This window comes from Anopheles merus, chromosome 2L (assembly GCF_017562075.2).
Source record: "Anopheles merus strain MAF chromosome 2L, AmerM5.1, whole genome shotgun sequence".
NCBI lineage: Eukaryota > Metazoa > Arthropoda > Insecta > Diptera > Culicidae > Anopheles > Anopheles merus.
In genome coordinates, this window is record NC_054083.1 from 7607071 (window position 1) to 7620238 (window position 13168).

The 13168-nt window shown below is 38.9% G+C and overlaps 1 protein-coding gene across 20 annotated transcripts in view; it reads right to left on the reverse strand.

Annotated features, from left to right (window-relative positions):
* The window catches only part of LOC121591918, a 42463-nt gene that overhangs the window by 1909 nt on the left and 27386 nt on the right, over positions 1-13168 (reverse strand). For 19 of the 20 annotated variants that reach the window (XR_006004596.1, XR_006004588.1, XR_006004578.1 and 16 more), the window contains 9 exons: positions 12933-13102; positions 12693-12839; positions 12304-12601; positions 10347-10464; positions 8166-8277; positions 7885-8067; positions 7666-7761; positions 1630-3264; positions 112-1556 (listed from right to left, as the gene is read on the reverse strand). Coding sequence is in view for 1 of the 20 variants with exons in the window: in XM_041912999.1 (XP_041768933.1) it covers positions 1478-1556; positions 1630-3264; positions 7666-7761; positions 7885-8067; positions 8166-8277; positions 10347-10464; positions 12304-12601; positions 12693-12839; positions 12933-13102 (2838 nt within the window). In the remaining 19 variants the exon portion in view is untranslated. The remainder of the gene's footprint in view (positions 1-111; positions 1557-1629; positions 3265-7665; positions 7762-7884; positions 8068-8165; positions 8278-10346; positions 10465-12303; positions 12602-12692; positions 12840-12932; positions 13103-13168) is intronic. The other variant, XM_041912999.1, reaches the window with a different exon arrangement.

The window sequence follows — 13168 nt, forward strand, 5'->3', positions numbered from 1 at the left end:
AAAATGTTTTTGATAATTGAAAAAGTGTTTAGGTTGTGAAAAGTTATAGCTATAAACTTAACCTTCTAAATACTTTCAAATATATGATAGAAAGGTTATGAAACTACTTACGCAAGGCAGTAAAACGAAGCGTCTTAAGCAAGCTGTAGATGTCTAGATTATGGAAGCAGAACTGGTAAAAGTTTGGAAAGATGTGCTAGACATGCTTAAAGATTGGGCGACTAAGGCTATAGTTTCTAGAAATGTCTTGAAGAAAACTACATTGTTAAAGCAGATACAACATTTTAAAAATAAATGAGGGTTACTCAATCTACTAATCACAGTTTGGGAAAAGTTAAGAAACGGCGAATGAAACAACCGAAAACATGTAAAATTATGAAATAGGTAGACATGTTTTCGTACGTTTTGCCAAATCTATCTACTAAAAAAAAAAGAAGTAGAATTCAAATTACTATAAGTTCTAATGAATTTGGTAAAAAGTGAGAAATATTCTAATAGCTAACGAAAGCTAGCGAAGTTTACCGAATTCAACCAAACGAATAATTTAGAACTAGTATGATTCAATTATTTCTGTCAATTCATCGCATACCATTCACCATTAGTCCATCTCTGCTTACGTATTTATAGAAAAATACTAAATTAAAAGAGTCATGTATTTAATTGTTTACTTAGCTTCAAAAGAATGAAGCGTTATAAATAAAATTGGATAAAAATATTCCAACGTTGAAAAAGTTTGGCGCCGAGTAAATTCATAGTTTCGATATTCTTTGTACAGAGGGTTTCCGCCCTAAGCACATCAATAAATGTTCTCATTTGAACTCACTTCTTAGCTTATAGAAAGCAGCGAAAAACTTAAAGCAAATTATTTGCTACCAGAATTATTGTTTAGTTTGCGGAACACAACAGGAAATTTGCGCATATATATAACCACACATCTTACCCCCAAATCAAGGTAGCGAAACAAAATGCCCACATCAACTTTCTTGTTACTGCATTAAACAGGATCGCGACATGGGATTGCGTCGACATTGTTGATTAAATACAGCTACCTCGTGGTTAAGATTATCGATCGAACGAGACATACGTCTACGTACGTGGTACTGTTCATTTTCTGGACTTGACTGCCGACGTCTTGAGTGGCAACTAAGCGTGCCAAATGTACAGTGCCGAAACAATGCCTGTAAGTCGGTCTCGGTAGAGGATAGTTTTAGCTGACCGCCGAACGGTTCGCCCGAATAACCACTTGTATCACCCGTCGGTACCGAGTGTTGCTTCTTCAGTAGTAATACCTCACGCAATAGATCGGGCTGGTGTCGGTGATGGTGCTGGTAGTAATGATGCTGTTGATGATGGTTCGGTTGGTTGTATTGGGTGTTGGTGGAAGAAGTTGAGGAGTACAGACTAGAACAGTTCCATGCATCTACTGAAAGCGATAGAGGACGCGATGCGTGAAAGAGGGCCAGTTTCTTGGACATACCTGCGCGTTCCTCCTGGAACTCATCCTCATCAGACGAATCAATTCGATCCTCAACGAGTGACGATTGGCGAGAGAGTGACTATAAGGGGGAAAATATAAGAATGGTTCGTAAAATGTGTGATTGTTTGATTAGTAACAAGTATATTACTTACCGCATTAAGTCTGCGCCTGGGAGGCGATCGTTTATTCCAAAGAGCCTCAAGCTGATCAAAGTGCTGGGATTGTGCGAGTGCTGCCTGCTCCGGTCCAAGAGTAGCTTGCGATTCAACATTCTTAGCTTCGGCCAGCTTTGAAATTTCTTCCATGCTGGCGGACACTGAGAACCGTCGTTTGAGACGCTCGTCAACCTGAGCCATCATAACCGAGGATGTGAGGTGAGCATACTTCTTCTGCCATGTGTATGTATCTAGCGATACCTCCTTCTTGAGCAGACGACGAGCAGGACGCTTTGGTCCGGCCGGTCGAAGGTCCTCAACATCTCGTGCCGGAGCCGAATAGGTCGGAAGCTTTATGTAGCTGGCCGGCGAGTTGTGGAGGCAGATGATGGGTAGACAAGAATTATCCACCAGCTGCACGACGATTCGAGAACATTCGATACTTATATCGAAACGAGTGAACTGCACGTGTAACTGCAGAGAGGTCAATGCTAAACCGCGTTTCGTTTCCCATACGATAAGTGTCTTATCGTCACTTCCGGATACAGCCGTAGTGCCATCAGCCGACACTTTAACGCAAGTCACGGGCCCAAGGTGACCAGCTAGCGTATGTATTTCCTCACCAGTGTGAATATCCCAGATAATTAGATTCGAGTCCTTTGATCCTGATATCACCTGGCTCTTGTTGGTAACTGACACGGCAACGCAAGTAACTGCATCCGTATGTCCGACTAGAACCTGTGCCAGTTTACCTCCCGTGGCCTGCCACACCTTAAGTGACATGTCCCTTGATCCAGTTATGACGTATAGTGAGTCGGCTGTGATGATAAAGCAGGTAATCTCGTCCGAATGTGACACTGTATACTTTTCATCTTCACGCGTCAAGGACCAGATACGCAGACTAGAGTCTCCGTTAGTGCACACTGCAAACTTCATATTGTTTGTCACGGATAGACACTTGTGCGGACCCTGAACACTTTGCAGAATCATACCTGAGTCGGATATCCATACGTACAACAAACCATCCCGATCGGCAGATATAATACGTCTTGCATCCATCATGAAAGTCACAGAACTGATCGCGGTACAGTGGCCTTTGAAGGTTGCAGTCACTGTACCCAGCCCTAAGCTCCAAACGTTCACAGTTTTGTCCTCTGAGCCAGAAGCGACCAATTCACAGTTTGGTGCAAAACTCACACATGTTACCGTTGCTGAGTGACCCTCCAGTATACTGGTCAGTTCTGGTGAATTCAGCTGCCAAATCTGAACACATCGACTAGACGCTACAGCTGCCATTGTAGAATCACGCGAGACATCGAAGCAGATCACTGGACTCGAAGTTGATTGTAAAGCCAACCGGTTTCGATGAAACTTTTTAAGTGTTTTCTTCTTCTTTGGATAGAAATTGACAATGGAATCTTCGTTGCGAAATGAATAGAACGTGATTTTGTTACCACCTGCCGTAATAAGGTAGTCGTCCTTCTCCATTACATACACCGCTGTAACGGCGCCAGGGTTCGGGGGCAGTGAACGAATCACACGTCCCGAATGCATGTCAAATATCAGTGCTCTTGTGTCCTCACCTCCAACGATCGCTCGCTGACTGTCCATAGCTATACAAAGAGCTCGTACCTATGAAATTAAAAAAAGATCTAATAAAACAGTTGACACAACAAACACACACTTTAATACCATATGCTGTCATTTTTTTAAATGAACGATTTGATGCAAGTCTTTGTTTGAATGAGTGTATCTGTAGGGTAAGCATATCTACAGTGGTGGTAGTACCAAAAGTCGTGGTTTTGCACAAAAAAGCACTCCATACGATAATCTGAGAGTAATTTAGTTATCAATGTTATCTGAAGATCTTAATTAAGTTCTCTGATCTTTTACAGAGGGTCTTAAAGTTAAAAGTGGCTATTCCGTTACATAGTGACAGATACATCTATTATATTGTGAAATGTGTCAACATTATCCCAAAATCCGGAGGATTTCATAACGAAACTCATATTTTTGCTAACGCTTTAATTGACAACACAACAACGCAATTATTATTGGTTTGACGTAGCTTTCATGAAATGTTATTGATTTACTAAAATCCATTGCCTTTTGACACTAATATCGCATTTTTCTGTGTTTTTCACCATAGTGCCATTATAGGTACACAAAACAGGCATGTTCCTATAGAGGTTATAGTCATAAAATCTGTAAAAACAGGACATTTATGTTTTTTTTTCAGGATATTTTTAACATGACGTATTGATTTAAGAAAAATAAGCAATGGAAATGAGTTTTCTGTAAGTAATTTACCAAAAAACGGACCACCACTATATGAACACAATACGACGACTATAGGAAACATACCACCATTATAGGTATAACGAAGCAGGCCCAATAATACAGCGCCTACCACAACTATATGGACAGTAGTTTTTCGCGATATAGAGAAAATAGCCAAGCTCACTTAACTAGTGGGTACAGACAGGCCTTGACCGACATCGGTTGTTGTGCCAAAGAAGAAGAAGAAAATACGTAAGAGATAGAAAAAAACTGGTGAATGTATGAGTTGTGCAGAATACTGTAACACATATTCGAATAATTTTTCAAATTTTCAAATTTCAAAATTAAAAAAATGTAAAACCTTTGTAAAATATGTTATTTATATTTTTCAACGATTTTGAAATGCATTAGTTAGCCCAAAACCCTGGTTTTGCGATGTTTCTTTATAGTTTTGGTGCGACCAAAAAATTATTTTTTCGTAATAAGTCGTGTAAAAACGTATAAAAAACTTAGAACTTAGATTATTGTATTATTAGGATTAGAGAGAGAGAGAGAGAGAGAGAGAGAGAGAGAGAGAGAGAGAGAGAGAGAGAGAATATTGCATTCGTCTGCATTTCTTCCAAAACATTTACGAGCACCTTTGCAGCGGTATATGAGAACATCGATGCTGAAGCGGGTGGTGGGAGGAAAAATATATCAGGCTATGATTATATCCCTTCACTAATATTCCTTAAACCTGAGAATTTAATTTTATCCGTTTATCTTAACTGTTTACGTGTTTCAATACAATTTTCTCTTTAAGTTTGGACTTTGATCAAAACTTTGCTCTAATGCATTTAACTTAGGTTATTAATATACTTTAACGAATGAATTAATATACTTGATCGGACACTCCTGAGGCAGGCCAAGACCGCAAAGCGGTTGTAGAGCCGTATTAGTAAGTAAGTATTAATATACTTAACGTTGGTCTGATACATTCAGTATACTAATTAAGAATACATTTTAATATTATCTATAACATATGTTCAATCTTAAGAAATATTCCAGAAAAAAAAAAAATATTTATTTAAAATCAATGTGGCACCGAGGCTTAACAGTTACGAACCACTGAATAACAGGGCAGTTGCTTTAGCCTTTGCTTTTTGGAATGTTCACCTCTTTTTGCATGATTCTCCCGAATTAAATGCATTCCAAAAATTAAAGCTAATGTTTTGCACAAAAAAGCTACGAATCAGAGCAACCAACATTATCTGCAAAGCAATCAAACAGGAATCAAACGCATAATCCTCATGAACATGCCATAATCACCCTTACCACATCAGCCACGGAGCTTAGAAAACGCAAGCTGATCCCTTTGGGTTTGTGGTAAACAGTGTGGCTTATGGAATGGTTCATCCTTTCCAGAAGCAATCAGTTGAATAATTCAATCCGATGCTCTTTTCTTATAACATCTAAAGTCCAAACCACACGCTAAGCTCACTTCAACCAACGTCATCCCAGAACAACGACCCTCTCACTCATCATTGTGTTGAGTTGAAACGTGCTGTACGTAACAGCTACCTATCAGTACATTATGCCTAAAGGTAACAAGCTTTAAGAATGTTATGTAGCAGATAGAAGCCGCTATCGGTGCAACATGTTTTACATTTTATTATTACCTTTGCCTTTACCTTTATGGCTTGAGAGAAACTCAGCGTCAATCGTAAAAATCACCAACCAACTATTTTTTACGATAGTGTAAAGCACTTTACTTTTGCCTGAGCAAATATCTTTCTCTTATATGTTCCCATATGTTCACACTTCCCAGTTCTATAAAAGATAGAAAGCTTTTAAATCCCCAATCCTTCAACACATTTTCTGTTTCGCAGGAAACGCAATCGTGCACTTTAGCATCAGTGAAAAGATACAATATTTGCAATCACATAGCCAAATGGTACCGCTGAAGCGTCACGGCATTGTGCTCTTTAATATCATTCACGTTGCGGTGGATTTCTTTTCGGTGACTCCATATTGAGTTTTTCTTCCATAAACAAAAAGCTTTTCGTTTGCCTTTCCTGCACACATACAATTAAGGGAATCCTTATGCTCTCGCTCGTTAGAAGTTAATAAATTCAGTGGTAAGTAAGGGCGAAATGGAAAACCCCACGAAACAAAACCAACGAACCGTACACCGCTCATAGATATGTTGCTGCTGCTGTGGGGTTTTCGCTCAGGCCCGTAAAAACATTGCCCACAGTTCTTGTTTGGCCTGACTGCTTTTTCTTCCCCCTTAAACTGCCTGCCTCCCGCACACGCCGTTGTTCAAAGACTGTCTTTCTCACGCCTTTTTGTCAACGCTACGCACCACGAAATAACATTTAAATCCGATTCCGACCTGGCTGCGTACGATGCCTGTTTGCATGATGGCTGGGGATTGCGATTCGTCTTCACGTCCTCTTTCCTGTGAATCCAGCCACTTCCGACAAACAACATTCATCCATCCATCTTCCCGACCTTTTGAGCATGAACCGAAACGATGCTCCCAAAGCACGGATACGCCACTCGTCAATGCGAGAACCATCGATCATCATGGAAAAGTGTCACTGTCTGCCCGCGCTCATGATCTCCTTCCGCTGATGTTTTCCGCTGTATTCTGTCAACCCGTTTACTTTTCTGGATACAATGGTGGTGATGTGAGGGAAAAAGCGCCACACGTTATTCATAGCTTTTGATGGGATTACGCAACATGAACAGTACCAACATCTTACACCAATGATCATCGCGAGAGGCACCCGGTGCTAGGGTAGACAATAGAACACACGGAAGCACAGTGCGGAGGAAGATTTCCGATTATTTTTAGCCGTTCGGCTTGGAATGCCATTGCTGCATTCCACAGGCGGTGTCGGCGTGAGGCGCTGGCTTGAGATGAAGAATTGATTTCTCATTTATACCGGAACCGGAATAACCGCATCCGACACCGGAATGCCATCGTCATTGAGCTTTCACCTCTCCGATGTGCTTATAATCGTAAATATTTATTAGGTGCACTGAGAAGCGAATGACGTGGCATGTTAGTCTCAACCATTCCAAAGAACGCGGAGTAAAATGTTAATCAAACGCCCTGCAACATGGGAATGCGGAGAAGAAGTATACTATTTTTTCGTTCATTGGATACGAACTATTGCGTTAACTCGGTACGCTAAACAAAAAAATCGTTTGATTGTAGTACATTATCCGAAGCATGCTATAAGATCCTTCACGCGTCGTCGCTTGACGATTGCGAGATTTTTCTTTACTTTGTGACTGAATCTTTTTTCCATTTCTGTGTTACACATAAGTTCCCATCGAAACACATAGCCCACGTAGCCATGGAGCTGGAATCGTGTAAATATTTGTTCACATGTGTACGAATTCGAACAGATTTTTTCAGTAAAAGGAAAGAGAGTTCTGATAGCTATGAATGATGGTTTTGGCACAAGCTTACAACATACTGAAGATGCTGTGCAACATATTTTTTTAAAGGATTTTAAGGAAATCTTATGGCAGATTCTATTTCAATGATTTCTTCTTCATATTTTTAGTTGAATATTGCGAAAAGATTAAAATTCTTTAACAGTTTCCCGCTACTTCTTTGCGAACCGTGCTTAATGTCCTGGCACTGGTGCGGCTTGGTCTACCTTTTTAACATTTTGCTTTAGATCACACACTTGAAGAGCGCAAACTTTTCCACGTAGTTTCCGTTTATGGGATTAGTACCATCAGTAAGCTGCTTACCTTCGATTTGTGTCCTTTCAAGGCGTGAAGCTCCGTACCCGTGGTCAGCGAGCGTAGATACAAACCATTGTCGGCGCAATGTGCCAGCATGAATGTCTATGGAAGTAGGCACAAAAGCAATAAAAATGTAAGGGATGACATCCTTCGTGAAGTTGGCATCGCATAAGCAACTGCCTTGTTTCCGGCAATCGAGACATTCCGTTTGTGTTGTTAACTTACCGAATCGCACGAAATCTGCATATTGAGAATGGGCTGCGACATCTGGATGCAGTTGAGTAGTGTAAAGTTTTCCAGAGACCACAGACATACCGTTGCATCGTGACTGGATGAAACGAGGACTTCACTGGGGTAGCTCATATGCAGTGCTGACACAGGTCCACGGTGATGATCAAATTTGGTTACCTAATATTACACCACCCGAATGATGACTTATCAATATACTGTTTGCGAGCGTTTTTGGACAGTAAAGTAATCAAAACTATATTTCATTCATATCTTACCAGTTTTCCTGTTTCCAAAAGTGCAACTATAATACTGGAATCATCACTTCCGCTTATGACGTACTTGTTGTCCAATGCCAAAGTAGCACATAATGCCGGAGCAATGTGTTCACTAGAGTAAATAGGGGAAAACATAGCTAGATGAACATTCATATAGAATTCTCTACACAAATTATCATGAAAATAAATTATCAAAATGCAAACAAACTCATAAAACATAAATGCCGTTTTTTCCACGTGAGCTCTTTCTGAAACAAAGCTTTATAAACCACATGACACAACTGCCAGGTCTCTATTTTCAAACCATTTTCATTGGTGTAATCGAAATTTGAGCTTCGCATCGCATAGCGATGTAAAATTACCATTTCTCTTCTCAGCTATGTTAATTGAAAACTTAATATTCACTTTACTACAAAAGGCTGGGGTGTAAAAGTATACCATCTGCAGAAGAAAGCTTAGTATAGTATTTGCTTGTAGAGAAAATAGAACAAGAGCGATAACAACGGCTTATCAATGCAAATGGAACTTTGGCTTGTGCTGACAGCGAGTAACCGCTCATCCGACATGTCAGCAGATGATGTCGCCGGAACAGAATGCAGAGTGTGCTACAAGCTCTTTTGGTTTCGGTCAAGGCGAAGGACATTCGTTTTGCGAAAATGCTCGACTGCTCGTAATGAACAGTGTGGACTCATTCATGGACGAACTAGATTTTTATTTGCTTTCTCTTCTACTGCCTTTGCCATTCGATATGTTCTTGGCTTGTGAGTTAATCCTTTTGAAACCATTGCCGGCATATGCAAATGGAAGGAAACAGTGTCATCATTTGCAACACAAATAAACGATAGACGAAATATTGCTCGTCAGATGGTTGATTATTCCACAAGGACACATGTTACATGAGCTTCTTGTAAAGTCTGTAAATTAATACAACTCGCATTATTTAAATCACATATGTAATTGTTGGGAATCAGATAATAAAACGAATGGATTTTTTTAGTATTGCGCTTATTCTAACTCTATCTTCTCTCTCTCTTTTTTTCTCTCTTTCTCTCTCTAAATACTGAGAGTGAAATTTTTTGCCTTCGCCACTATTTTCATCAAATATCGTGCTGATTTAATTTATCGTCGCGCATATTAACATCCTTCTTTACATAATCCACCCAAAGTATTTAATGTAAAGCGATGCTGGATAACTGATCAGAGAACGATTGATCGATTTTCGTACCCTAACGAGAAAACAATATCGCTCGGTATCACTTCACGGTTGTCGCGTATCGGGTGTAATTCAATCATGCGATACGAAAAGCGATTGTTTTTTCACACTGTTTTCTCTCTTTTTGCTTAAAAAATAAAAACAAAATTTGCGCAACAGTTGAAACACATGGTTTGCCAATAATGTAACAAACGACAAGTAGAGAGGAAAATGGGTGAAAATGATACACCGCTTTTTGTGGGGGTTTTCTGTGGCACTTTTAAAGATGGATTAGGCTTACGTGGAAACAAATTTTTATATTTTTCTATGCGTGTAAAATAAGGTGTGCCCGGTTGAAAGGAGTCAAGCCATGATGATTAAGCATCATGTTAGGAACACATTAATTTCCCGAATTTCACGTGTTTGTGCATGTGTGTTGGTTTCCTTTTCAGATTTCGACATCAACCATCGTAGTGGCTTTAAAGAGCGGCGTCAGGAAGGAAGATGTGATAAGTTGTGATGCTAATGGTAGAGAAGATACATTGTACGCATGAACGATGGAACGGATGAAAGCTGTGTTTTCATTTGCATATCGACCTCAAAGGAAGTGTACCGTTTTGCTGCCGTAAGCAGCAATGTCTTTCACTTTTTGCTTTGCGTTATGTTTAGGCTTGAGGGTGGGTCCAAACTCCACTTCAGGATAAATGTTGTGTGCTACAGCTGAAAATCATTACCCTGTTTTACCAACACGTACTTATTGTGTTCTTGTCCGACATGTGGTGCAACTTTTTGACCACAGAGTAAAATATTTCTGCACTGGAACATAAAAAGGTTTGCCACCGAGACACTATGCAAATGTTTAGCTAACTGCTGATAGTATCGAGTTTCAAGAACTTGGCCAGCTGAGCAGCTGACAAAACCTATAAATGAATGTTTAGTACCACTTGGCACGATGCAACCAGTATGAACATGCAAAATTGTAGCATTACCGTAATCTCAACTTCATTGCCAGGGTTTTCATGTCCCAAACGATAACGGATGTGTCTTCGGACGCTGTGACCAGATACTGCGACAGGACTTTCATGTACGTAATCGGACCGCTATGACCTGTTAGAGAGAAAAAAAGAATCAGGATAGAAAGGGCGATAGAAGAAATCGAAGAAAGGGAGATGGCGATAGCAGGCGTACGTGATGGTCAACACAAACTTAAACACAGAGCATGTAGGTACAAACCGGACATGATACGAGCCGATCCTGACATAATACGACATTAGTGATTGTGGCAGACAACAATGTGTCATGCATAAGATCGTAACTGCTAGCTTGGTAATACACTTGGTTGGAATGATTGGAAAATAAATCGTGCATGGTAACCATTCCACTTATGTGCAGATACAACTACGGCATACGAAGGCAGTTTGACAAATTCTGTCGCACCGTCATGAGATTGTTTCAGAAAAAGAAATTGAATTAACATAATCCTTAACAAAAGAATGGTAGATGAAATTATAAACTAAGGAATAGTAGATGAAATTGATATACAATTGGGGTAAATTTAACATTTAAGTATTATTATGTGATTTCAGTAAAAAATAGTATTTTGATGGATATGATTACAATCAACTTAAATTAATTTCTTTATTCAACCTAAACGTGTCTTATAATTAAGATAGAGATTTAGAATAAAAAATAGCTACAATATAAAGATAACAAAATCTTTCAAATGTCTGCACCTTTTTCCGTTCAATCTAGTAAGCTTTAGATAAAATAAAACTAAGAACATCATAGTTGATACAATAGGTGATCGCTAACTGGATGTGTTTTACTGGAGTTTTTTTACTAGAAGTTCGCTAACTGGAGTGATTCTCAGTTAAAAAAACACAATAATGTCAAAACATTCAACTTCCAGAATCTTACGAAGAGAAATTCATAGCAATTGTGCCTTTTGTCACAAATTTAACCTTTCAGTTAGCTGTCACCTGATGTATAAGCTTACAAAAAAAAAATCTTGGTAATGCTTAAGTTATTTGTTAATACCATTGTTAAAATTGCATAAAGTTCTCTTTAGTTATATTTGTAATGTCGTTTATCGAGTATCATAAAAATGTGTTCTAGATGTTATTAATTTTAGTCATCTTTATCTTCATCATGAATTTTAAATCGCAATTTGTCGGTTAGGTCGAAGAACATTTATCAAATATTACACAATTACAATTTTTACAGTCAAAGTGGAGGATTTTAAATGTATTCAGAATATAATTAATCCATCCAATTATCAATAAAGAAGTTGAAAGAGAAAATCTAGAAAAGAAACAAACACAAACAAACCTACAAAGGGCAGATTATCCCATTCAGTTCACTCTACAACTCCATTGACCGGACCAACGAATGAATCTTTGATTAAAATCCTCACGGACATTTTCCTAAGTCCGTTTAAAGGGCAGCAAAAAGTACTGAGAAACGTAGCTCCATTATGATCTTTCTACTTTCTTTTATAACTTTCAACAAACACAAACAAAATGATAAGGCAAGGATGAAATATGCATTTTTCCTGTTTCTTAATCTTTATAAGAGGCATAAGAAATCAGCAACGTTTTTCAGTGAGTCAACAAAGACTCTTTTTGCTGTGGGACAGTTGATGAAAACATCAAACCGAATGTTTTGTTTATATTTTTTGTAAATTTTTCGCATTGATATCCCAGAATTTTTTATAGAATGGTAAACCAGTTCAGTATTAGAAAAATGGTTAGGTTTAGAGTCCTTGAAATCATGTCATATTTGATGCAATAGATGCGATAGAAACCCAAAGATTTAAATACCATAGCTAAATGAATTGATTCAATATGAGCAGAATGAAAAAAACCTTTTTTAAGTGCCAAAAATGGGACGCCAAGATATCATAACTGTAAACGAATAAAAGTAAACTAACCAAATAATATTACATACCTTTAAATGTATGAACTAAGCTGTTACTCATGATATGCCACAGCTGGGGATCTCCGACTTTTGGAGACAATATCAGGTGTTGTTTGGACGGCGAAACTTCGATGCATCGCACTGGACCTGGTCCAGGAACTGTAATGCAGCGAATTTGACTGGGTAGGGGAACTGGAAGCCAACCAGTCAACGGAACAAGCAATGGCACGGTATAGCCATCACACCATGCTGTTGCTGATTGCACAGTTACACTTAGCAGGGCTTGTGGCCCCTCGTGAGCTGACACAGATTTTAGCCATGAAATCAACTGTAAATATATTTTTTTTCAGCATGAAGACCGCAACAAATGTGGCGAGTTTTGTCAAAATTCCAGTTCCGTTCAACGGTTCAATTCTTACCTGGGCCCCCAGTTGCATTGGGTCACGGGTCAGAACATCACTTGACTTCCGAATTGTGTAATACACCAGCTCGATATCTCTGTCTAGGATGTAACATCGGACGTGTTCAATCAGGCAGCGCAGATAACTGATAGACACTGTTTGTACCTGTTTACCAACAAATTGAAAAAAAAAGAATATTCAAAGAGAAAATTATTATTACATTCTTTCATTCCGCTCTCTAATGTGCCAAATACTCACGGCAGCCAGTAAAAAGTCAAAGTTGCACACAGCAATTTCCTTCAGCTTTTTCGTGTCCTCTGATTTGATTAGGTGGTGCCAGGCTTCCTCTACATGCCGTATGCTGTACGAAATATCAGGCCCTAGATTTAGCACTTGCGTTACATTGTCATCTTGTTGTGTTTGCATACCTTTAAAAGGATTAATTTTGGAAGAGATTTAAATAATATAATGATGTTAAAATCATTCTGATTAAA